This window comes from Callorhinchus milii, unplaced genomic scaffold, assembly GCF_018977255.1.
Source record: "Callorhinchus milii isolate IMCB2004 unplaced genomic scaffold, IMCB_Cmil_1.0 Scaffold5, whole genome shotgun sequence".
In the NCBI taxonomy this organism is placed as follows: Eukaryota; Metazoa; Chordata; class Chondrichthyes; order Chimaeriformes; family Callorhinchidae; genus Callorhinchus; species Callorhinchus milii.
In genome coordinates this window covers 9663619-9691114 of record NW_024704746.1, presented here as the reverse complement: position 1 = coordinate 9691114, position 27496 = coordinate 9663619, and the positions used below count along the sequence as shown (strand labels likewise).

General features: G+C 42.2%; 1 protein-coding gene across 1 annotated transcript in view; it reads left to right on the top strand.

Annotated features, from left to right (window-relative positions):
* hmcn1 (hemicentin 1) overlaps nucleotides 1-27496 on the top strand; it is a 162635-nt gene that overhangs the window by 6391 nt on the left and 128748 nt on the right. Inside the window, 3 exon segments of the mRNA XM_007895691.2 lie at nucleotides 9332-9402; nucleotides 13540-13698; nucleotides 14228-14350. Coding sequence (XP_007893882.2) covers nucleotides 9332-9402; nucleotides 13540-13698; nucleotides 14228-14350 — 353 coding nt within the window.

Sequence of the window (27496 nt, the reverse complement as noted above, 5' to 3'; positions counted from 1 at the left end):
ATTTCAATTGTGGCTGAAACTGAACATCAAAGACTATTCCCAATCAGCAATCCCGAGCCCCCAACCCCCAATCTATATCATAAAAGATAATAATGAGATGAAAAATCTTGTATAAAAAATTGAAGAAACTTTTTTGAGAGATGGGAAGCATTTGATGTTTACTAAACACCAACACTTGGACTCAAGTTTTGATTGTTGTAGGAAGTGTAGCTCCCTTTCCTACTCAACAAGCAAGGTCGAACTTGAGTTCCACATAATGAATTGTTCCAATTAGACTAATGTAAAGTGCTTGGCGACGTGATCAAGTGCTAAATCAAATGCAAGGGTTATAATTTGTCATTAAAGTTCGTTTGACACTGTCCTGATGAGCATTATTTTTTCAAGCGTAGGACTGGATTAACAGGGCCAAAATCTGAGCAGGTAACCACCTGATCCAATCTATTCAACAATTTGCCCTTATATAGTCCCCTTAGCACGGAGCAATGTCTCTGAACTCACAAATATTCCTCAGTGTGCAGCGGGAAGAAAAATAGGAACTGTGGATTGTTTCGTTAAACTTCGTGTAAATGGCACACGAGAGTGCAGATTGTTGGTTGGAGCATGGGCCCCAGTTTAACAACTGGTGAAACATTTTTCTGTAACCGGTTAGCAACTAGTGGTGCAGGAGCCTGCCAGTCCTGACAAAGTGCTGAGTGAGTGACCTCAACTCCGTAACCTATAAGCAACAAATCGTAGGTGGTTTGTGACCTGTGGCCCCTGTGCTAACTATAAAGAGAATAATGCAGTATGTGATGTGATAATTAATTGCTGCACTTTTAACCCCGTACATTTTACTTTGAGTAATCCCACCACCAGCTCAGCCATAAATATCAGCCTTTTTGATCATTAAAACAATTTATTTTTTAAAACTTTATGTATAGTGAGTAACTTTCTCCCCATCTACTCTTTGACCCCCAGCCTCTTCATTGAGGGTTCCATTGGCACTGTTGCATTCATCTACAAAATACATAGTCACTACGCTTGATAGCAAATTACTGCTTCGAGCGTCTCAAAGCTGTAACTGCAAGGCTACAACCTCATTACTGGAGTTAACTCATCTTGTAACCATGTTGATGACATGGATTTGAAATTCCTTTTGTTCCTGTTATAACCACACACCTTACACACGCGGAAGGACTGCAAAGCATTACGTTGCACACTGTAAAAAAGCAGTCTGTGTCGATTGTAGGTATTCACACATCTGCAATGGGAGACCGACCGGGTTAACTAACTACAGGGGTAATAACTGGCTGAGTGGCTTCTGTGCAACTGAACGGCTCTGGCTGTAAGTAGACGGACACGGAGTTGATCTGAATACTTAAGCTCAGTGAGGCTGCCAGATTTGGAGAGCCACGTACAGCAGGGACAGGAATGTCCAGCTAACAAAAAGAAATACATTGACGGCCAAAAAAAATTAAAAACAACAGTCCGATAAGTCCGTCTAGTCAGTGGGATCTAGATAACCAAGGCATTTTTTTTTCTTAGACAAAACGTTAGACTTGCAGTGACATGGCCAGACATTGTCCCGTGGGCCCAAGTTCTCACACGCCCCAGACCTACCATATTGTTTTAATTAGCGGTGTGGCCCTCTGGGTTTGAGAGCAGGAAGGCATTATCATTTTTATGCTTGGGAATTCTGCAGACCTGAGCGCTTTTGCTGAACTCTGACTAAGAGCCTCACAAGGCTACCTCTCTCTTCTCCGCCCACACCCCCCCCGCGCCCCCCACAAATTAAAAGATGCCAAAATATTTCCAGTGTGCAACCAGGGCAAATTATCTCATTGGGTAGATTTCTTGGTGTGTAAATCATGATGGCTACACCAGTTAGCAAGTTCTCATTACAGGTTTTCTTTTGGCCAGCCGGGTGTCTTTTGACATGCGGAAATCCATCACCATGGTTAAGCATATCCAAACCAAACTGAGAATTCCATGTATCCCACCTACGCGGGGAAATTCCAGAGAGAGTTTGTTGGAATGGAATGCAAATTCTCTCCCAGGATGAATATCAGACTAGATTCAAAGCACAGAAGATTCTATGTACAAATACTAATAGTAATCCTTGCATTTGATGCAGCGTTTTTCACATCAGGAGGACATTTCAAAGCGCTTCACAGGATGTACTGTAAAGTGCAGTGTCTGTGCATGTTGTAGGCAAACAAGTTATTGTAAGCTCCAGCACATTTCATCAAATACAGCAACTGTAAAAACTGGGAGCAGCAACTGTAAAAACTTTTGGGGTCGCATTTCGTCTGGGTCCAGGTTTACTCTTATTAAAATAGCATTTTAGAGTGGGCAGATTTGGCAAATTGTTGAAATCAGCTTTAATGTTAGAAGCTTGTTTTCCATAAGTTTCTCAAAGGAAACAATCTTGAAATTTTGGCGACATTTAAGAGTTTTAACAAATTTTGGATGCTCTGAAGTGCTGTGTTAATGACGTAAAGCTAGACCCAGGTGGAATTTCTACCCACAAGTTCGAGTGGAGCTGTAATTGCAGTGTCACGATAACCAGCCTAATATATTATTAGGTCTATTTACAGCCTTTATATAAAAATTGGGTCACTCAATCCACAACTATTTGTGGGACACTGCTGTGCGCAACTGAATGCTGCGTTTCGCCCACAAAAAACACAGTCAATCCACTTTACAATATGTTCAGTAAAGCTCATTGAGACGTCTGAATGACGTGGTATGACGGGCTATATCAAATGCAAGGACTATTATTGTATGTGGAGTTTTTAAGTGACTCTATTAATGCTGCGCTTATCTCTTAAGAATCCTAGGTATCCAGTGGTTTGCTGAATGCTGTTACACGTTGTATGTAACAAAGGGGCAGTGTGAGCTGCACACACATCAGCTTTCCCACTGTTTTATCGTGACATTGTGAAAGCTGAGTCATCCAAGACTCTGACCCAAGTAAAAGATCCCCCCCACCCCCTTTGCTTTACTCCTCAACCTGATTCGTGAGCATTAAAACTATTTTGACTTGGGGGGAGGGGGGGGGGGAAGGAAACATGAGCTTTAAATGATCCGATTGCTGAGTGACAGCTCAAATCTGCTTGGAACGCTTCAAATCGCTTCGCTCTTGCCAGCTCCAGTAGGTGGCGTGTGTGTGGAGGCGGAGAGTGATTTTTATTTTTCAGATGTGTCTATTAAATGACCCTTTGGGATTTATTTTTCGCGCAGACACACCAACACGCTATCTTGGGGGTTCACAAAATATTTGTTGGTTGTGATAGAGGGAGATTTGTCTATACTCTGCTCGACACTGTTTTCAAGAGGAGTTATTTAACGAGTCCTTCGCAGTGTGTTAATTCAGCACTAATCAGTGCCCGAACCCTAAAATGTTGCACATTCAGTCATGTGATGCAATGGCCCTTCCATTTTCTGCGGTTTGACCTTCCTGCCCCTCAATCAGTGCATTTATTAGATAACATCATAATGATCCTCGACTTTGGTAAAGCAAAGAGGACAGAGGACCTCTCAAAGCGCTTCACAGGATTTACTGTAAAGTGTAGTGACTGCACTGATTGCAAAGCGTATTTTATAGGTGAACACGGCAGCCAACTTGCGCACATAAACGTCCCGCAAACAGCCATGAAGTGAGCGACCAAGTTTATTTGGAGGGTTGTTGGCCAGCACACCAGCAGAAACCCCCTTCTCTTTTTGAATTGTCCAATGGGATCTTTAACGTTCACCTGAACAGGCAGATGGGACCTTGGTTTAATGTATCATCCAAAGGACAGCGCATCCAACAATACAACACACACCCAGCTCTGCACTGGAGCATCAGATTAGAGGAACAAATTGAGCATTAACATCGAACAAGAGCATTAAAATCATCAGCTTTACATTCCTGTTACAAAGAATAATGAGTTCATTGCAGTAATTCAATTGTGGAGCTTTGCCAACACCTCCCTCACGTTACCAGAGCAGCATGACTGAACTATTGCTTTATAACTTGCTGCCGACTATCAGTTTTCCTTTGTATAACACATGCCCATCCATCACTTATTCTTTATTTGCTGGCCATGTTTTCAAGCACTCGATGAATAACTAATGTCTGAGAATCCATTAGGAAAAGATTTATTATGAAATGCTTACAGGTCCCATCAGGGCTGTGAAACCACCCACATAAACCCTTTGTGGTAAAAGGAATGTATTCTTGTCATTAACATGACATTGAGTGGGTATGTTTTAATGCATGGCTATAATTGGGAAGCAATGCAGTTACATAATTTTATAATGGGTGGGATTATCTTTTACTTGTACTTTATCATTTACCACAAGCCTAGACAACTCACTTTCAACTCATTGACTGACGCACTCTAGTGCAGTGCTGGGGATGTGCTGCAATTGTTGGGGTTGTCATTCCTTCAGATAAGAAGTTAAACTGAGGTACCGTCTGCCTGTTCAGGTGGGTGTTAAAGATCTTGTGGCACTATTTGAAAAGAGAAGGGAGTTTCTCCTGTGTTCATGCTGACAATCTTCCACATAAAGTTAGGTCATTCACTTCCTGGCTGTTTGTGGGACAATTTGATGTCTCTAAATTGGCTCCTTTGTTGACCTAAAAAAATACGTTCTAAAGTGACTACGCTTTACAGTGAATTCTGTGAAGTGCTTTGAGACGTCTCAACACTGTGATAAGACGCTATATCAAATGCAAGGATTATGATTATTGTTTTCAATTATTAGAAGTATTTCACGCCAGTGACATTTGATGTCTTGCAATGCCACTTAGTTCCGTCATACAGTCACCAGCAATAAGCATTTTGTGAACCACTGGATACTTAAGTTTAAGAGTTGGAGGAAAGTGTTACCTGAGACCCCTCCCTGTGCCCGGGTTCCTGATACTGTGAATCAATTTCAAGCCTTTTAAAGCCATCTGATGAGTTTCTGCTCAGAACAGCATAAATCTAAGATCATTTTTTTTAAAAAAAAGCAAATGGAGTTTGTTTTTATGCACATGATGGTTATTATTGGCTTCTGCATTGTTCTATAAAATACACTGTCACTACACTTTGCAGTAAATCCTGTGGAGGACGTTTCCTCAGAAGTTTCCAGTAGGTTTTGTCTAGCTGTTAAAGATGGAGCTTGATTTACAAAATGGTCTAATGTTTGTAAAGCACTGATTGTGAAAGTTTTTTTCAAAAAATGTTTTGGAATGCGTTTTGAATGTTGCGACTTTTTTTGTGTAACAAGTTGCACCCTAACCATTGTTTTGTCTGCTGCAAGGTTCATCAATTTGGGTGTCGAGAGAGTTAAAAGCAGAGCATTTATCACTTAAAGTCAGGCTTCAAAGATGCAAAATAAAAGGTTTAAATGTGTACTTTAATTAGTTGCCTCTCCTCCCCATTCATCACAGGCCTAAATAGCCATAACAAATTCAAAGCAGGGAGCCTTGAGGGGACTGCCAGTCCCTCATTGCTCTCTACATTGTTTGCAACCAGGGTCACCCGGGTGACAACCAAAGAAATGCGACTCGGAATGAGATCGCTTTATTACATTAAAATTGTGGCACTGAAATGAGAAGGAAATGAACATGTTCTACACTCGGTACCTGTTTGATACCCTTCACCAGTTATGGTAGATAATGGTCTACCAAATAATAGGTCCTTACATTTGATGTAGCCATTTTCACAGCGGGAGGACATCTCAAAGCGCTTCACAGGATATATTGTGAAGTGTAGTGACTGTGCATCTGTAGGTGAATGCAATGGCCAATCCACACCACTCCAAGCCGCCCTTGATAGTTTGTAGGAGATAGGGACCAGCACAAAAACATTATTGCTCTACGTGTGTGTAAAGCACACATGGCATAATTACACCATTATAACAGCTATTCCATTATGGCTGGCAGCCAACCTTACACCCAGCGTGGAAATAAAGAAATAATATCTATCTTAAGTTCCAATACATAGAAACTACAATCTGTTACAAACCCTTTCACCCATAGAACATCGGCCACAATATTAAGCTTGGGTCGGAGACAGAGTCAATAACTTGAGAGAATTCTGACCATATGCTTGACATCTGTAGAACCAAGACAAAAACTGTGCAGCTTGCAGAATGTTTTATTATGGGATTTTTTAATCATAACTTAACTATGAAGCATTTTAATTCACTGCAGATTTTTTGTTGTCCAGTATATTTTATTGTTTGTTTATTGTACATATATGCACATATCTAAATGCAATGCATGTATATTATACCATATGTGTTTATATACAGTAGTTTCTCACACACACATCCCATTTTCACACACGCAGTCACACTTTATAATAATAACCCATACAGTTGGCATAGTGCCTTCTAGGTCGGGAGGGAGTTTCAAAGCGCTTACAGGTTGTACTGGAAAGTGTGTGTTTTGTGGGCGAATGTGTAGGTTCTACAGTACTGGAAGTGATCTATACAGAGGGAGGCAAGACAATTCTTGTGCACACATATACACACACAAACACTAAGACTAGACAGGACTAATGCTTCCCAACAGGAGTCTCTAGAGAAATGAATGAATGAGGGAATTGTGACAAACGTGTAGCACTAACCAGCACTACAATGCCCTATCAATGCCAGCTTGTAGCATTCCTTCTTTCGGAAAACTCTTTTAATAATAATAATCCTTGCATTTGATATAGCGCTTTTCACGTCGGGAGGACGTCCCAAAGCGCTTCACAGAACACACTGTAAAGTGAATTGACTGTATATTTGTGGGCGAACGCGGCAGCCAATTGCGCACAGCAATGTCCCACAAACAAACATGAAAATGACCAATTATTATTGTTTTTGGAGGGATTATTATTAGGCGTGTGGAGTAAGAAAACTTGCCCAAGGTTTCGCCCTGCCTGGAATTGAACTCAGGTCTCTCACTTGCAAAGCGAGTGCTCTAACCATTGAGCTACAGGACTCACTACTTCATATTATCTTCTTGCCGATGTCCAGAGAGAGAGAGAGAGAGAAAAACGTAGGCTGCCCTCACAACAGAAGGCACCACGCCACACTAAACAAGCTGGCATGAAAGGGCCATCGTTGGGAGCAGGTTTAATGCGCTTCAACACTTGTATCTCTAGCCCTCAGCAGAATAACTGTGTAAAGGATCTGAATCTGGGGACTGGCTTTCTCTTTGACCGTGCCTTCAGCTCCCCTCTCGACTCTCTTCCCCCTCCTCGCTCCCTCCCTTCCCTCCCCTCACCCTGACCATTTCCCCCCTCCTCGCTCCCTCCCTTCCCTCACCCTGACCATTTCCCCCCTGCTCGGGTCATGACCCAACTGTGCAGCGCCTTGGGACGTCCTCCTGACGTGAAAGGCGCTTTATAAATGGAATCTTGTTGTTGTTGTTGTTGTTGTTATGGTTTTATATTGCCACTCGGGTGTTGAACTGAACGCAATCCGCAATCTGGATGTCAGCGTCAGCATTCACTCGCTTGCTGGCATCGTAAAGGCTGTATTGCTAAAGGAAGCAGTCTGCTCTGAGCCAGAGATTGTGCAACACCCTTGGGTGGGCTGTGGGGTGGGGAAGGCCTGTGGTCAAGCTGAGTGGGAATTTCCAGTTGGGAGCACTCATCTGCCAAATGCTGAATGCAGAGGCAGGACCAGGCAGTGGATACTTAAGAGTTTGAGAGTCTGTGCAATGCATCGATACATTTTGTCCTCTTGGTTTTTGCCTTGCATCGTAGATGATGAGATGATGAACGTGTCACTACAATGCTTCAAAAAAAAGCTTTTGGGTAAATCCTGACAAGTTGGCCAACTGTATACTTGAACTGTGCACTTGTGAAGTGGGCACCTGGGCAACTATGGTACATGCAACTGTGTAAGTCCAAAGTGCACAGACTGTATTGCCCACTTTCTGAACTATGTCGTGTGTCAGATTTTCAGAATTAGTTGAATTGCCCTAATTCCTTTCGAGAGCGTGCCTCATGCTCTTGTGGCGATCATTGAAACGGCCTAAAATTCGAACTGGACTTCAGAGTATCTACGTATTGATCCAACAGGTCGCCAGACTTGATCTGTTCACGGGAAATATTTCAGCTGTTATCAGCATCATCTTTAGACGTTATAAATCATAACCAACCAGCCAGACGGCTAGAGCAGTTTTATTAGCGAGTGCTTTCAGGCTTTGCTGAAAAAGAGTTACTTTAGGAAGAACTCTGCAGTCAATTGTAAAAAGCTTAACAGTGATTTATGCTTTTATCCTTTGCTGTAATCCGGGACTGCAATGGAGACCACATCAGTTATGTGAGGGATAAAGTTGCCTTGCTATTCCAGATTGACCCAATGTGCATGGATTTTACACAGGGCTAAAGAATGTGGGCTGTGTACTCTCCACTAAATACTGTAATTCAATCGCTCAGCTGACAAATTATCTCTTACAGAATGCAGGGTGCCTTTTGTTCAATAAAACTACCTCATAAAATTGCAAACGTGAAGACTTCAATTTCCTGTGAAGCCTATTGCCTGCTTAGTGTGAAACATGATGCACTTAGTCTCCACTGGACAGGAACGGGCCAGGGGGTCAGACAGTTTGTTAATGTAGATGGATGGGGATGTGGAATTGGGCCATGGAAGATGATGCTTGCTCCCCCACGGTCCATCCTCTGTTGGGGCTGAAGCAAGCTGGTTTCAATTAGCTTCAGTTGGGTGCGTTGTTTGAGAGTTCAGTGACTGAGCGAGAGGGTAATATGGGGGGTGGGGGGGGCATTGGAAAGATCATTTCCTCAAACTGTCGCAGATTTCATACTACATTAAAACGTGGTAGCCTTCACTTGTGGCTTCACGCGTCTGATACTAATACTCGGACAATTCCACTGGTCTTGCATTATTGTTCTGCAGAGAATGAATTGCATCTTCAGAGCAGGCCAATAAAATATCAGTATTTTATTTGCCACAGTTCAGCTTTCTTGTTGATAATCTCCACAGATAAGGCTCGACTCATAGTCACACAACATAAATTTAAGATAGAATGTTTATCCCTAACAAGAGGCTGTCATTCCTTTCCCATCAACCCCCAAGTTTGTGTAGAAATGGCTGTTCTCTCACCGTTGAGATTTTTATTCATAAAAACGGCACTGGATAATAAACAATAAATAAATTCCTTACGCCGATGTAGCACTTTCACATCAGGAGGATGTCCCAAAGGATATATTGTAACATGCAGTGATTATGTGTGTTCTGTAGGTGGATGAAGCCAATGGAGCCTTGCTGGAGAGGGGGAAAGGGTGTCTCGATAGATGATCTTTGCCCTGACCATCTTGAATGTGTTTTGTGTTTTAAAATTATTATTTTTTTTTTCCAGAGATTGGTCCTGTCACCATTACCACAGATCCTAAGAAATTTCAGTATGAACTCAGGGAGCTATATGTCCAGGTAAGAAGTCATGACTGAACACTTGAAGATATCATCCTGTTTGGTATGAGCTTGACTAGAACTCAATGAGGACCAAGCTCTAAGTCATGGAACATCACAATGTTATTCCGCTTTTATGTGAGGCAGTTTACTGAAGACAATTGAACATTAGGTTCTTAAGTAAAGTGATGGCACTAAACCCTCATGGGTAAGATTATGAACGGTATCTGAATAGGGTCAGGAACATAATGTGTCAAACAGACGCCTTTTGTTTCTGTATAAAGTTCTGTTTCAAATCACACTCACGTATGCTTCCAATGTAGAGACTCCGAGTCCTAAATCAAATCCAATGTGGAGTTTCAAAATCTTAAGCCAATCCCTAGAATAGAGATACCAATTTCTAAATCAACCCCGATTCTTAAATTTGTGTAAGTGCTAAATCGAATGCACTATGGATCAACTCACTGTGAATATCTCAAATCCTAATTCAACCTCACTGTTGATTTTCAATCAAACTCGATGTGAAGATCCCAACACCTGAATCAACTCCAAGTGATGGTTTGCTTCACTCACTGGAAATCAAGACTCCATGCTTGTTTCTTGAAGAGTAATAGTTCAAGATATGTGAAGAGGATGATGGTTATTTGTGAGTTGACTTTGAACACAGATTGAGTCACAGATATCCAAGGGGGCTGCAAAAGCTGCTTCCCTTCAATAGAGTGCGATGTCCATATACAGTACATCTTTGCATTTCTTTTGGTGTAGCAGGTTTGGTGACATCTCAATGGGGTTTCTGTAGTCTAGTTAAACAAATGCTTAGTCTAGTGTAATCTAGTGACTCTGCATTTTGTGTACTTTACATTGAGGCAAGTCCCACTGCTCCTATAGCTTTGCCAAGAATGTGCTAGTTGAATAATAGTGCAAACCTTGCATGATGTCCTGACTAAACACTTAATAAAGGTCCACTTCAGGGAATGAGAGTTCTTTACAATAACATCAAGAATTATCTAGGCTCCTTTGGTAGAGCTCACGTCCAGTACTGCAGAACCTACAAAATACACGTTTGCCTTTGAGCAATCCTCCTGATGTGAAAGGTGCTATATCGAATGCATGGGTTATTATTTTTATTTAAACTTGCAGTTCAATTGAGAGAGAAAGCATTCATAATGTAAAGCATGTGTTTAAGTTTCCCTTCACCAATTCACTCACTATTTTGGCACAAAAAACAGGCTGAGCTATTCAGTCACCCCCTAGAAGCAAATCCACCATCTTTCACTTGTGCATTGACACAGAGCTGACCCAATGCGAAGTTTTCTCTATGTCGTTCTCTTATGTTTGCCCACATATGGAATTTGTTGAGGAAGATAAATCCGTGTAGTTTGCTCTTTGCTAAAGAATTCAGTTAAATGGACTGAGCGAGAGAGTTTAGTAAGAATCTCAGGACTGGCTGCAGTTTTACTGTATCCCAAACTGACAGTGGCTTGAAACTGGACTCCGCACAGCCCCTCCGTAGAAACGGATGGAGCGTGGAATATTCCTCGGACGCAACTGCAAAGGAAATATCCCGCCAGTGGTTTGTAATGGTGAAGAGCTAACTGAACACCGTGCGCACACATGATTCCACTTAATAATTGCAGTAGTTCTGCATTATAGCACACTTTGTTATAACGTGCGTTCTCTGTAGTGCAACTGGAATGTGGATTAAAGCTCACTCACTCTTGTACAGCACAGAACACCACAACTTCCCTTTCGACTTGATGAGGAAGACGAGTGTCAATACGTAGCTCAAAGTGTGAAGGAAAACAAACAAACACAAAAACACTATTTTAAAAACATTTTTTTTTGAAAAAAAAGCCCCATGATTTTCATGTTGATAACAGAGTCCAAACTTGAATCAGTATTCTTTGTGCTCCCAACAGCAGGAAGACATTAAGCTGTAACTAACTGCGTGTCGGAGCCACTGCTCACAAAAACTGGTTAGCTCTTTCCGTTCCTCCCCGATGATGTTCCTCTCTGCCAAGGATGAATCTGAGACATTACACACTGACTGTTTCCTTTCCCTTGAAATTGACGTTATCGTCCTTCTCTCATTTTCTGTCTGTCTCCAGCCTTCCTCTACCGGCTCTTCGTTCAGGAGTCAAAAGGCTGCATTTTTCTTTTTGTGTGGGACTCCGTGATTGAGGAGGGCTTTCAGACTGTCACCTTCCTAATGATTTCGGAGCTGCGGGAAAATATTGCCCCTTTTGACGGAGTGGATAGGAGAGGTGCGAGGGGAGGTGAAGGAGATGCTGAAATTATTTTCAGAAGGTGCTTTAGGGCTTCTTTTGTAGTTTGGTGTTGTCAAACACCGTCACTCACTGATGGGCAAGAGGACAATTTGCAGCCAGCATTCCATTCATCTTGTTTCCAGATGTGTTCCTCTGTGGAGCCTTAACATGCTGCTCATAATGGAGATCTGTGTTGTACATACATACACATGAGTATAAACCAGAGGCAGCCCTCCAAGTATTCTGATGCCCTATCATTCTGAGTTGAATATGGATGCCAAAATCTGCATTATAGACCTGAGTTTTCCCCCCACCGATGATAGGGGTCTAATTTGCGATATTTCCAATGAGTTGTAGGGATTTCTGCCGCAAGGAATCCCTGTTAGAATTCTCGGCAGCCCTTCGCGAATATTGCAAATCAGACCACATCAGAAACATCTCTGCTTATTGAGCAAATCCACTGCAAGAAATATTGTAGGGCAAATTAATCCCAGGTAAACCCATGATTGATTCAAACCCGCATTAAATTCAACAAATATGTAACATTGATCCAAAATTTGCAGTGCAAAGAATCTATTTCAATAATTGTAAGCTTATAAATGTTCTGCTTGCAGCCTCTCACTCACACATGCGCGCTCTCTCTCTCTCTCTCTCAACCTGTTAACTATCTCTCTCCTTCTTGCTCTAATCCTGTGCCTGCTATCTCACTCCTACTTTGTTTTTCTCTTCTTCTCTGCCTGCAAAAATATTAATCTCTCCCACTATTCTGGTTTCTTTCATTCTCTCCCCGTGTGCGTATATCTCTTTTTTTCTTTCTAAAGTGCTTTACGGCCTGTTCCATGTCCCCCGACCCACCCGTCCCACCATTGGCGGTAGAGCTTTCAGCCATTCTGCCCCCAACCTCTGGAATTCCATCTCCCAATCACTCTGCCTCGCCCCCTCCTTAGTCTCCTTTAAATCCCTCCTCAAAACCCTCCTCTTTGACCATGCCATCGGTCACCCCCCTCCCCTCCCTTCTCCCTCCCTGACCCCAGCTCGGGTCTGAAATGCTGTACACTGTCCAGTGCCTTGGGACGTCCTCTCAACGTGAAAGGCGCTATAAAATCTATATAATCGCTATGTAATCTTGTTGTTAAGATACTACCCTGCGTGAGGTGCGCTATATAAATGCAACTTATTCTTGTTGTTTCACCTTATTGCTGTCTCCGTTTTCATGTACCCATTTCTCCTTCTCCCAGGCTACTCACTCCTGGCATTTCCAGTCTCCTGGGTGTACAGCATTCAGATAGTGAAACGTGCAGCAAGCAAGCAATGCAATGGCCATTTATTACAAACTGCCCAAAGAATGATGAATAGGGTCCCTGTGATTGCTCAACTGAACTTCAACAACTATTACAGGGCAAAGAAGCCTAGGACAGGATGTTACATCGGTTTGCTGTTTGACAGCTATGGCTCCAGCCTGTTCTAGACCAACAAAAAGAATACTGTTGTTGTAAAATGTGGATTAAAGGCCCTGTGTTTTTACAGGGTGATCCACAATTTCCCAGTGTCAACGCAATCCACCCCAAGTGATGCTCTGCTGTGCTCGAGCTTTGGCCTTTGACTTTCTATCCATTGCATCCCTGAGTGCAAACAATGAAAGGAGCAGAGTGGAGTTAAAGGGCCTTCCTTGCATGACTTGTCTGAGGTTTGCTTCAAACAGAGCCATTTGAGTTTTAATCGAAGGTCTACCTCAATCTGATGTGACGGACAGCTCCAGTTGGAGGCCAGCAGCACTCAAGGTTTCCTCAATAGTTGTTAAGCTCTCCGTGAAGCTGCCCCGAGAGTAGGTTGCTATATAAATGTTTGTTGTTGTTAACTGACACTCACAAATTTCTTTTGTTTCAATCAGGGAGGCGGGGACTGCCCTGAGATGAGTATCGGTGCAATCAAGATTGCTTTGGAGATCTCTCTTCCTGGTTCTTTTATCTACGTCTTCACAGATGCTCGTTCTAAGGACTACAGGCTAACAAATGAAGTTTTACAGCTTATCCAACAGAAGCAGTCTCAGGTGAGTTGCAGACACTGCACCTACACTCCCCCCTCCCCACCACCACCATCCCATCTAGCTTTTCATAAAGAAGAAGCAGATTCTCTGTTTGTTGTTTATCTCGCTGCCCGTGAGCCTTGCTCAATAGTAAGCCGTGTGGTTTTAGCTGGTTAGATCCCAGCAGTTGCCCCAACGAAGACTCTGGGGTCCCCAAGCCTTGGCAACTCCCAACCTGCGTCCAATACTCTCTGGATGTAGGTAAGCAGGATGCGTTCCTTCTGGGAGAGAGTGCATATTCCATTCCAGACGCAGAGAAATGTCCTTGTGTAGGTCCGATATGTATGTCTGATTTGTGACTCAGTCTGATTTGGATACTGTTAAGTATAGTGATGGGTTGCCACATGTGTAATATACCCGGCTACAAATTACAGTAAATCCTGTGAGGCCCGATGAGATGTCTTCCTATTCTGAAAAGCTCTATCGTGCATAACTATTTTAAATAGCAATATTCGATAATTGTTTCTCAGGCTCAGATGTTTTCTTCCTGCAGGTAGTGTTTGTGCTGACCGGGGACTGTGATGACCGAAGCCATGTTGGTTACAAAGCTTATGAGGAAATTGCTTCCACGAGTTCTGGTCAGGTCTTTCACCTCGACAAGAAGCAAGTCAATGAGGTAAAGCAGGAGATGGGTGGACACACACACAACACACACACACATGCTCAATGCCATTATAATAGTAATAATCCTTACATTTGACATAGCGACTTTTCATGTCTTCGACACGTCTCAAAGTGCTTCACAGAATATACTCTAAAGTGAATTGACTATATATTTTGTGGGCGAAACGTGGTAGCCAATTGTGCACAGCAGTGTTATATTAACTAACTAAATGGAGAAAGAATCGTAGATATATATAGATTGTACAGTCCAGAAACCCGGAACATTTGGCCCAACTAGTTGGTGCCAGTGTTTATACTCCACATGAGTGTTCCACTCAATCGGGATAGCATCTTGGAGTGCTTTACAATAACGTAGTTTGACTCTAAGACAGGGATAAAGGGGTGATGACCAGAGGCACCCTTTTTAGAGCAAGATCTGAAGAAAGGCAAAGAGAGGGTAAGGCAGAAGGATTGAGGAAGGGAGTTCCAGAGCTTGTAGCTGTGAGATTGGATAGCGAATTACTTTGGGGGAAATCTACAAGTGGGGGCAGGGTGGCTTTGTGCTCATGCCTCCTTTCAGCTGCCACAGGAACCGACTCAAGCAGTTATTGCATTTGGTGTGTTTTTTGGAAGCCAACCCCTCAGTTACTGTTCAGATTTCTTGGCTATAATAATAATTTCAAAAATCCATTCATTTGAATCCCTTCCGAGCTATTTACAGATTATGGTCTGTTGCTCAAAATTTATGGCCTGAAGCCATCAACTAAAACCTCTTTCCCTCCATTTAAGCCGCAATGTTATAGACTGAAAGTGATCATGTCCTCTTCCCTGTGGTCATCACAGCTTCATGAACATTGCCACACAACACATACAAAATAAGCATGTTGCCTGCAGATGCCAGGACTGCAGCCTATCTTTGCTCTGTCATTTTCATCCCTCCTGCAGTTCCATCAGGTCACATTAAAATATACGTTGGATGGGTGGGGAACAGACAGATAGACAGACCTTGGAACGCTGCACAGATGTGTATAATGTGCCACAGCGCTTGTAAACTAGCCGTTAAGGTTCTGTGAAAGGATGGAAAGGTCACTCAGCAAACCCATTGGGGAAAACATCACCACGTTTCATAAAATATTTAATTGGATAAATCTGTCAAATAAATCCAGAGATCTATTCAATGTTTCCGATTCAATAACTAGCTTTTGTTTGTTTATTCCCCCCTCCCCTCCCTTGTGACAAAAGAATGTTGTTTGGATTAGTATGGCAGATGTGTTGAGTCTGAGGCACCGTGTGAACTTTCTATTGATGCTCTTCCCCCGGAAGCTCCAATGCGCTGTTTATCCACTGTACTCGGGTGTCTTACGCAGTCTCTCAAAGCCATCATTTCACTTTCTGGCAAAGTGAATGGAAACGGAGAAATAGATGCGATCAGAAACGTCTCGAATAAATTGCAGCTTGAGCACAAATATGAAAATATTGTTTGGAGCCTTGTTTTCTCGTCACATGATTAAGAAACTCTCTGTAAGGCCACACAGGATTTCCTGAACTGTAGTGACGGTTTATTATAAGCCGACGCAGCAACCAATTTGCACAAAGCAATGTCCAACAAACAGCCTTGAAGTGAATGACGAGTTTTATCGGGGGTATTACTGATCAGGACACCTCCACCACAACAACCTGTGTTTATATTGCGCTCTTCACACGGAAACTCCCCTTTTCGAATAGTGCCATGGGATCTTTCACATCTGCCTGAACAGGCAGAAGGGGCCTCAGTTTAATGTCTCAGCTGAAGGACAGCACCCCCACCAATTCAGCACCTCCCCAGCACCCCACTGGAACATCAGCTTAGACTCCTGAGTTCAGCGTTCCAATGTGGGGCGTGAACCTACAGGCTGCTGACTTGGTGGCGAGAGCACTACAAACTGAGCTTTGCTGGATGTGGCTGATTTGGGGGAGGTGACACCCGTGTTGAGATAGTATCACAGACTATGGAAGCGGGGGCAACAGGCCTGAAATTCCTCATGCTCGTTGTCTTAAGACTATTCTCATAAAAAAATTTAATCGTGCAGAATTTTGGACAAATTCTGGATGAATTTGGAAGCTGATTTTCTGCAGTTCTTAAATCACAGCCTGCGCATAAGAAAGACTGCTTCAAAATACAGTACAAATGTACATTTATAAATTTCCTTTATGTTTGCATCAAAGCAGACACTGAAACAACATTTGTGTAATGGTCACAAAGAGAATTTGACTTGTTCGAGATGGCTCAACTACAGGTTTACCGTTTTCATGTCTTTGCAGGAAAATTCCATTCCCCACTATTTATAATCATTAATTCCACAACAGCGACCCAAGAAACAAACTTCAAAGTCATTTTTCCAACCCCAAACTGCGCCAAATTGGCCCAATTTGCAACTTGTTGGATATTTTCCCAAATATCTCCAGTTTAGATCTACTTAAGAGTCCAGACACCAATTTTGTCCAGTCTAGGTAAGAATAATAACACGTCTGATAAGGAGGACTTCTCAATTCTCTTCACAAGATTCACTGAAGTGTAGTGACTGTATTTTGTTGGCAAATGCAGCAGCCAATTTGCACACTCACAGTGTCTCACAAACAGCCATGAAGTTAATGATCACTGGTTGTTTGTGGGACACCTCATGCACAAATTGACTGCAAAGTATGCCTACAAATCCACAGTCACTGTACATTGCAGTAAAATCCTGTGATAAGGCACTATATTAAAAATGCAAGGATTGTTATTATTTACACCAGAGGAGTAAACAAACCATTGGGTTTTGGAGAGAGAGCTCGGCCTTGCAATAAGTAGAAAAGATTGCACCAAAATGGTAATGCGATTTGGTCGATTTGCTTGCGATTACAAATAGAAACTAGCATAAATAATTGGCTAAAGAATAATGAGATAAACAGTTTAGCTTCCAGACAAACGCCCCCAGAGGCCAGGAAGATTGTCGTCTTTTGGTCCCGATAGGAATGTAGAGCACGGCAATTGTATTTGAGATCTCTGATGAAGCTCAGCTGCTTGGCCCATCGAGCTCGATTCCATTGCTGAAATAATTTGGAATATTAGCTCAGCTTTTAGGAATGCAATTAGTTTCATTTCCCAAATAGTTGTGGTATCAAATGTGGCCCTCTACTCACCCGCTGGATGAGTTTGAGGTTTTGGCCAGTGTCTTTGGTTGTTGGATTTCACTGTTTGTTCTACGAGAAACTGACATAAACAAACCAGAAGGGACACTTTTTTTTCTTAAGTGGTTCTCAGTTTTGGAAAAAATTGCCACATGAAGTTATGGTGGTGCCATGGCAACCTGGACTCATCACAGCATCCGCAAGCCGAGGATCGTGGGCTATGCCTTTCAATCATCAGTAAAATTACTGTTAACAAATCGCAGCTTTTCAGACAATTCTCCTGCAATTACACCACAGATGATCCTGGCTCGTTGTCAGCCTCCGCCACTGTCAAGCACTCCGGGACTCTACCTCACATGAGGGGCTTTGTATAAATGCAAGTTGTTGTTGATCCCGTGAGTGGAATTTCACATCACTTACAGCCCTGAACGCTATCGCCTGCCTGCACTCTGCCTTTTGCTGGTCACCGCGCTTAAGAACATCCAAACCAAACTGAGAATTCCATACATCCCACCTACACATGGAAATTCCAGATCTGCCTTTTGAGAGTTGGCGCCTGAGTGGGAGGGTGGGGAGCGACACAGACATCAGTCTGGCTCATTTGGTAGCACTGTCACCTCTACAGAATGTCTGTTATGGGTTCAAGTCTCCCACATCAGGACTTTGAACTCAGTGCCCAGACTGACACAAGTGCAGTGCTGGAAGAGAGATATATTGTTGGAGGTGCCTTCGTGTAGATGAGACATTAAACCAAGGTCCATCTCCCTGTTCAAGTGCAACCTAAAAATCCTATGGCACTATTCGAAAAGAGAAGATAATTTCTCTCGGTGTCGGGGCCAACAATCCTCCAGATAAAATTGGTCATTCACTACAATGGTTGTTTGTGGGACATCGCTGTGTGCAAATCAGCTGCCTCGTTTATCTACAAAATATACAGTACACTTATATAGAAAATCCTGTAATGAACTGACACCACGGAAAAAATAACAAACTGTTTGCCAACTTTGAGTTATTTAGACCTGGAGAGCAGGATTCAGACAGGCTGAGAACAAGCCATTGCAAAGTGACAGATTGAGGTTGAGAGACCTTGGGTTGGGGGACGCCATACATTCACCATAATAAACTAACCCAAGAGCTTTAAATTCAGCAATTCACAAGCTCCGGTGATGAGCGAGAAAGAGTAATCTGAGAAGATAATGATAAAATGAAGGCCACTTATTTGCACTGTTAACTTATCCACAATGAGGCCAGTCCCCATTAATACGATAATCATCTCTCTACTCTATAACCCTAAACAAAGGCACAAATCTTCACCGAAATCTGTATGAAATGCAAGCACTTCTCTGCTGTGCCAATTGGGTTACTGCCGATTTCACCGCCTTTAGCGTTTGGACTAAATATTTATTTTAAAAGTGCAATTTGACCGTAAAATTTAAATTCCTTTACATTTGACAAACGATTTAGTTTGGTGAACCCCTCTTGCTGAGAATTGCAACCTAATTAAATGCTTTGTAAGGTTACTGAAGCCAATTTTCTGTAGGCTAGCGCGCATTTTATTGGCGCGTTTGATTAATTTTTACAGTTTGGACAATGGTGGCCATTCATCACTCGACCCACTCTATTTGTCCTAACATACATGTTTATGATTGCAAAGCATTTGTGCCTCAACCAGCAAATGCATTCTCCAAACTCGGGGACCCAACCCCACAGCTCAAAACAATGGGTGATTGGATCAGAGCAGACATTTGGAAATGGCTGACTAAGTCTTCTGTTTGTTTTAGAGTTAAGCTTTCCCTGCTCAGCTTCCCTAACTATTTTAATGGGCAGAGCACGACTCATCTCGTTACCTTCTCGGATGGAACGCTTGCCCCCAGAGCTAGTGAAATGTAATTATATCGCATAAGAATTAATGAAAACCAGGCGACCTCTTCCTGCATCCTGTGTTGAATGTGGCTCAATTAAATGGTTGTGTCATTATAAGATGGATAATTTTGTGCTTAGACATTTTTTCAAAAAAAAGGAATTGTTTGTTTTAAAGGTCATCCTATTAAACATTTAAGCAGCATTTTAAAAAAAAATTATGCATTTACTGGGGCTAATTTCCAGGGGGAAAGATCTCTTGCATAGACATCAGCATTTGGATGAAGAGCACAGTCTCTTGCCCCCACACCGCGAGGGGTTTGTACAGATCTGTTTGGAGGTCTGGGTCAGACTGTGGCATTCCGATCTTTTCATTTTCCAGCATTTGTGGAGTCCTGTAGCTCAGTGGTTAGAGCACTCGCTTTGCAAGTGAGAGACCTGAGTTCAATTCCAGGCAGGGCGAAACCTTGGGCAAGTTTCCTTACTCCACACGCCTAATAATAATCCCTCCAAAAAACCAAAAACAATAATAAATTGGTCATTTTCAATCCACGACTGTTTGTGGGACATTGCTGTGCGCAATTGGCTGCCGCGTTCGCCCACAAATATACAGTCAATTCACTTTACAGTATATTCTGTGAAGCGCTTTGGGACGTCCTCCCGACGTGAAAAGCGCTATATCAAATGCAAGGATTATTATTATTATTATTTCTCCCTCTGAGTGGAATCCAGTCATCTGGGAACTCCCACAAAACACACAGGCACTACACTTTGCAATATATCATGTGAAACGCTTTGTGACATCCTCCTGGCATGAGGATTATTATTATTACGATTAACTCTGTTCACGACACAAAGGTTACTGGTAGGAACGATAGAAAACCGTTGTATGTGCGTTTTCTGTTAAGCAATTGCCTTTCTTTTTTTTCCAATTTCTTTGAAACTTTGATAGTGATCAAAGTCCCAAATTTGCTAACCTGGGAAAAAATAGGTGCCCTATAATAGCGCATTTCCAATGTATTGTTTCAAAAGCCCCATGTGAGGACTTTTAGCTCACAGTCTAGGCTGATGCTCCAATGCAGTGCATTATTGGAGATGCTGTCCTTCAAATGGGACATTAAACAGAGGTCCCACCTGCCTGTTCAGGTGGACATTAAAAATTCCCATGACACAATTTGAAAAGGGAAGAGACTTTCTCCTGGTGTCCTGGCCAACAATCTCTCAGATAAAATTGGTCACCTGTGGGACATTGCTGTGCACAAATTGGCTATGTGTGTGTACATTAATGTGTGTGTGCATGTTGATGCGAGTGTGTGCATATTACTGTGTGTGTACACGTGAGTGTGTGTGTGTATACGCGTGAGTGTGTGTGGGTGCGCGCGCGGGTGGGTGGGTGCGCGCATTCGCGTGGGTGTGTGGGTGCGCGCACCATGTGTGCATGGGAGTATGAAAAGGAGAGGCTTAACCACTACTTGTTTTGGAAACAATGAACTCTACTTTAACCCAATCTGTTGATGTTATTTTAGTTTTTTTAAACTAAGCTATGATGGAATGAGTCTCACTAATGTAAGTAAAAATGGTGTATAAATTATAGGACACTTGCGTTCCAAGAAAAATATTGAGGCTTGTTTTGGTTGAATTTTCAAGTGCTTTCCAAGTGGATCCACACTGAGCAGCTGTTATTAGGGCAACCTTCCTATTAGGCATTTTAATAGTGGAGCAAAAGCAAGTAATTATGGGGTTAAACAGCCAGAGCATACAGACAAAGTGTAGAAGAGTTAGCTGAGAGACCCGCATTTGACCTGGATAAACAAATGGGAATGAGAACATGCTCCATGGATTTTCCAGGTTTTTGCACGCATTCCTTGCCTGACCTTACCAGCAGGGAGTTTCACAGTCTAGTCTTGAGGCAGGCGTCTGAATTGATTTCCATCCCTCCTCCACTGTGCGATGTAATGTGCCACTGGATGAGGTAACCTTTTGTCTGGGGCCTGAAAGGAGCCACTCACCTTTAAACCCTTGCTCGATTCCAAAGCCCTCCAAAAAAAAATTTGGTCACTCAATCCATGACTGTTTGTGGGACACTGCTGTGCACAATTGGCTGCCGTGTTTCGGCCACAGAAATACACAGTCAATCCACTTTACAGTTTATTCTGGGAAGCACTTTGAGACGTTTCAACGACGTGATAAGGCACTATATCAAATGCAAGGATTATTATTATTATTCCAAAGGTGAAATAGAGCAAAGAGGCAAAGTGCCCACTCCTTACACCTCAGAAATTTTCTTGTGGGTCTCATTTGAATTAAAGTTTGTGAAGTTACGGCCCAAGCACAACAGCAAATCTGTTGGCATCGTGTTGGTGGTTTCATTATTGCTACAGCTTTAGGAACAGATCAAATAAAAATTGGTCATTAATGACTAAATTTATAAATTAACTTTGTGGCTGTTTGTCTCCGCTGTGCCCCTTAGAGTGGCAGAGCAAATGCAGATCCGCATATCAAGTCTAGTAATGCTCTGCCCTTCATGTGGGGTTTGAGGAGCGGAATTTGTCGTCAGCAAGAGCCTGTTTGTTAATCGGCCAATTTCTCAGTTTATTTACTCAGCAGATGAGAGAGCTAAGTGAACCCAAAAAAAAATGTGACCTCTAAGTTGAACAGCACTTCCCCATCCAACATATAAACATAGCCTCAGTTTAACACGGACTGATAATGCTTCCTTGACATACTATAGTTTCGGCTGCACTGTGCATGATTAGCAATGCGGAATAACTTTACCTGGGGATTGAGGGTAGGCTGCTTTTCTCGGTCATAAAAGAAAAAGTTACATTTGATACAATGGGGAGGACGTCTCAAAGCGCTTCACAGGATTTACTGTAAAATGATGTAATTGTGTTTTGTTGGTGAATTCTTGCTCGCTTTAGAGAAGGGGGCAGTTTAATTCAGGATTTCAATCTACATCATCCTTGCTTTGTTTTGGATAAAAGTGTCTAAGTATTTGTTTGTACATTAGCACACAATGGTATTGGCCTCCTGTGAGGCTGCTAATTTCCCTGAGTTCGTCTTACAAAGAGCCTGAATCCAGAGCTCAAAAGAAAGTTTCAATCTAACAGGACTCTATCTCCATCTCAGAAAGTTGTTCTTGATTATAAGGTGTTCTGTTAAAATCATAAAAGTCCTTGAAATTTTGGTATTGAGTCTTTTCCAGTGGGGATGACATCTCAAAGTGCTTCACAGGATATACTGTAAAGGGTAGTGACTGGGCATTTTGCAGGTAATCTCAACAACCAATTTGTGCACAGCAACATCCCACAAACAGCCACAAAGTTAATGACGGATTATTAAAAAATATATAAACATGGTCATTAATGACCAATTTTTATTTGGCAGGTTAGTACAGTGTGGCAAAAATGAAACCAGCAACACAGTGCCAAAAGATTTGCCATTTTACTTATGCTGTAACTTCACACATTTCGGTTCAAATGAGCCACTTGAGCAAACTTCACCTCTTTTGTGGGAAACCCAGGATTGTGTGGGAGTATCCCCCGCTGATCCTGTGGCTTTTAATCTAACCACTGTGGATTTCTTGGTCACCCCCTCAGTACCAAATACATGCAGCCAAATGCTCACCCGCTTAGTATCGGACTTTGTGAATGCAAATTTGGAAACATCTCAAGATCGCAATTGACCGTAGAACTTTCCTTGCAAAAATTAAACATATATGCTTTGTGACAAGGCTGGCTTCCGCTTTCAGCATTGAATGTTTTTCAACCTTCAACAAGAGAAAATTGTGTGCATATTACTCTCGAAAGAGAATGATATCTAATGTGTTGGAAGACACGACAACAACAAATTGTTTTTATCCAGCGCCTTTCTTGTCGGGGGTGGGAGGGGGAACATCCACAGGAGGAATTTCAGCTTCAAGCTACAGCAACTCCGCCTGAGCCAATGTCTTGAGTCAGTCACTGTCAGGCTTGTAAATGTAATCCTGGCGACAGTTGTGGTCTAGTTCATGGGAATTGGGGAGAGAGACATGACGGGAGTGACTGACATCAAGTATTGGGGGGGAGCGGGTGGGAGGGCAGTGAGAGGGAAGAGGGATGGAGTGCTCGCTAAAATTTAAAGGTTATATTTGAAGCAGTGGAACCACAGGACTCCATTGCACTATTACCTCACAATAAAACATTACATTACTGAATATTAGCAAGTCTAATCTTCACAGCTTGGCTCAGTTGATAGCTGGGAGATTGTGGATTCTGAGCTCATAGTCTGGTCTGACATTCCAGAGCAGTGTTTGGGGGTTGGAGGAGGAGCACTGCAATGCTGATTAAATCTGGAACTATTTGAATAATAGTAATCATTGCATTCGATACTGTAAAGTGCAGTGACTGTATTTTGCAGGTGTCTCTGCTAATATATCATAATAATCCTTACATTTATCATAGCGCCTTATCATTGAGACATCCCAAAGTGCTTCACAGAATATACTGTAAATTGAATTGAACTGTATATTTTTGTGGGTGAAACACGGCAGCCAATTGCACAGAGCAGTGTCCCAAAAATAGTCGTGGATTGAGAGACCACATTTTTTTTGAGGGTTTATTAGCCCCAGAAAAGCGATCCGCGACTCAACTAACAACCAGGATCCTATTTACTGCTAGGTAAACAGAGGCATGTGTTGCCACATGCCGAGGTTTATAATGAAACATGAACATGTGGCCAACCCACACTGCATTTTGAGAGCAATGGCTCTAAATCTGACACAAAGCAGCCAATCCTCTCCTTCCTGTGGATATAGAGAAAAGGCGACATTTCAGAGCCTGTTGCAATAGCCCATTCTCCAAGGAGCAGTCAGTCAGTCAGTGGTTCAGATAGCTGGTGCCAGATGTATGTGCTAAAGCTCACCATGGTCTATTTACTCGGCTATGTTGCCTGAGGTAACACTGAGAAGAACCACAGATTGGATCTGACTTATTTTGCTGTAGAAGCTTGTGTCCGCGTTTGCTGATGTTTGCAAGTGATTAATTCAAGGTCTAAAGCTTCCAGTTCACTGCGCCGTGAACAAAACTACTCAAATCTGTGTATTTTAATAATAATAATCCTTGCATTTGACATCTAAAAGTGCTTCACAGAATTGACTGTATGGTTTGTGAGAAAAACACGACAGTCAATTGTGCATAGCAGTGTCCCACAAACAGTCATGGACAGAGTGACCAAAACATTTTTTGAGGGATTATTACCCCCGGAAAACAATCCACCAATCAACTAGCAACCGGGTTCCTACTTACTGCTGGGTATGAGGAGTATCGAGTAAGGAAACTTGGCTAAGGTTTCGCCCCGCCCGGGAATTGAACCCTGGTCCTCTCGCTTGCGAGTCGAGTGCTCTAATCAATGCGCTAGGGCACTCCATTTTGTTCCTTTAAAAGTTTTATGAACGATAAGCAGCAAATGCAAACAGGCACAAAACAGATGCCAACACTCAACTTGCAGCCCTGATTTAAAGCCTTGCTAGACTAGAACAATTTAGAATGCCATTCCTTTGCATTTCAATTTCTGTTTTCTTTGTCTTCTCCACTTCTAATTGTCTCTACTATTTCCTGAAGCTCTCGGTTTGCGAAGTTCGGATTTCTGTAAGAAGTGCTGCCGTTGTGGGAAACTTGGAAACTTTTACCCAAATATAACAAGTGACTATCTGCAGTGGATTGACCTCCAAATGTGGGTAAAGGACTTTCTTCTACCCATCGTTTGCTTCATTTGGAGAGCAAGCCTCCTAGAAACTGTGCTATTTATTCAAATGCACCTATATACCCTGGCTTATGTCCTGAGTAATATATTAGCAACTTTTGAACTTTCTTGTTTTTTCTAAATTATTGTTCTGGGTTTAAATTTTCAAAATTTTACACATCTTTATGAAGTCTCCTTTGAGTCACCTTCCTCAAGACCTGGACATCTGTAACATTTGTGGTACTTATATGAACTGCACATTCTTAGCAATGCTTTGCAACCATTTCATAGCGAACTAATCAGCGCCAGAATAATAGCGACACATGCTCTGCCTCTCCGTTCCTTTTTAATATACAACATCCGGCTATCTGCGCATCTCAAGGAACATGCATTTTATTCTCCTGATGCGCAAATTAATTTGCTGTTTGAAATACTTTCCCTATGGTGTGTAATGTGCATTTTTCACAAATACCAAACATTGTGGATGTCAGACACCAAACAGCAAAAATTTCATGACACTGTGTCTGGTATCTGAACCCTTGAACCACAAGCAGTGAGGGAGTTGAATTATTGTGCGTGACTGTTCCTCATGGCTTTTTTGTGTTCTCCTTTCTGATGTGATTATTTTGCAACACACCCAGCTGGAGGAACGATTTGAGGCAATATCTGTCTCCTGTCAACATGCAAACCGTGCTTACCAGATAATCAGCTTGCTGGCTCATTCACGTAGGTTGAATTCTTGGGTGTAGAAGCCAACTGAAGTGATCGGTGTTGAGAGCTTCCATTGCTATTTCCTTTGCAAGTCATTTATTCATGAACTATAGTAATAAACTGCGTAATTTTATAGAATTACATAGAATGTTACAGCATGAAAACACCACTGAGATTGTGCAGGTGTTTATACCCTGCATGAGCGTCCACCTTCCTTTTCTCCTCTCCTATATCCCTCCTCTATTCCCTTCTCCCTCATGTATGCATCACATTTCTTCTTAAATAAGAGACTGAATTATAATAGTAATAATAATAATAATAGAAAACTGGTTTCAAACTTCACACTGAATTCAGTCAAGTTCTGCATATTCTGAAACCCTAAGAAAAAAGGGTAAATCTAGATCCAGGTGAAATGTCTCCCCCCCCCCCCCCCTCAATGCAATCATAACAACAACAACTTGCATTTATGTAGCACCTTTCACGCCGAACTGTGTCTCGGAGTACTTAAAGTCATATTAAGTTTACAGCAATTACCTGTGAAGCACTTTTGAGGTGTTTTGTCGTTATTAGCGTTGTATCAGGTGACGGTTATTTATTGATCTTTGATTGCCTGCATCCATGGTGTATCATATCATATACCATATCCAAATGAATATTAGAACCATTCTGCCCCACTTTCTGGAACTCCATCCTGAAGTCACTGCGGCTCTCTTGCTCTCTCCACTCTTTCAAAGCCTGTTCCAAGATCTACCTTTTGACTGTGTTTTCGGTTATCTTTCCACCTCCCCACCCCTTCGGCTCCATATTCACCTTGGATGGCCTAGCCAGCAGTGTCAAGTGCATTAACATCGGAACATAGGAATTAGGAGCAGGAGTAGGCCATTTGGCCCCTCGAGCCTGCCCTGCCATTCAATAAGATCAAGGCTGATCTTCTAACCTAACTCCATCTGCCCCATATCTGACTTTCCCCATATCCCTTAATCCTTCTATCCTTTAGAAATTTATCAATCTCAGTCTTGAATATGTTCAAGGACTGAGCCTTCTGGGGTAGAGAATTCCATAAATTTACTACCCTCTGAGTGAAGAATTGTTTCCTCAAGTCTGTTTGAAAAGGCTGACCCTTAATCTTAAGACTGTGACCACTAGTTATAGATTCTCCTACCAGGGGAAACAGTCTCACAGTGTCTACTCTTGTCAAGCCCCATAAAAATCTTATATGTTTCTATAAGATCACCCCTAATTCTTCTATATTCTAGAGAATATAGGTCTAGTTGACTCAACCTAACCTCATAGGTCAACCCCCTCATCCCAGAAACTAACATAGTGAATCTACTCTGCATCCCCTTTAAGACAAGTATGTCGTTTTATAAATAAGGAGACCAAAACTACACACAATATTCCAGGTATGGTCTCACCAAGGCCCTATTCAGTTGCATCGAGTCTTCCCTACTCTTGTATTCTAACCCTTTTGCAATAAACGCCAAAATGCCTTGAGCCTTCCTAGTTGCTTGCTGTACCTGCATATTAACTTTTTGTGACTGGTGTACAAGGACACCCAAATCCTTCTGAACACTAACACTATCTAATCTCTCCCCCTCTAGAAAGTAATCTGTTTTTCTGTTTTTACTACCTAGGTGAATAACTTCACACTTACCCACATTAAATTCCATCTGCCACCTTCTTGCCCACTCACCTACCCTATCTATATCTCTTTGCA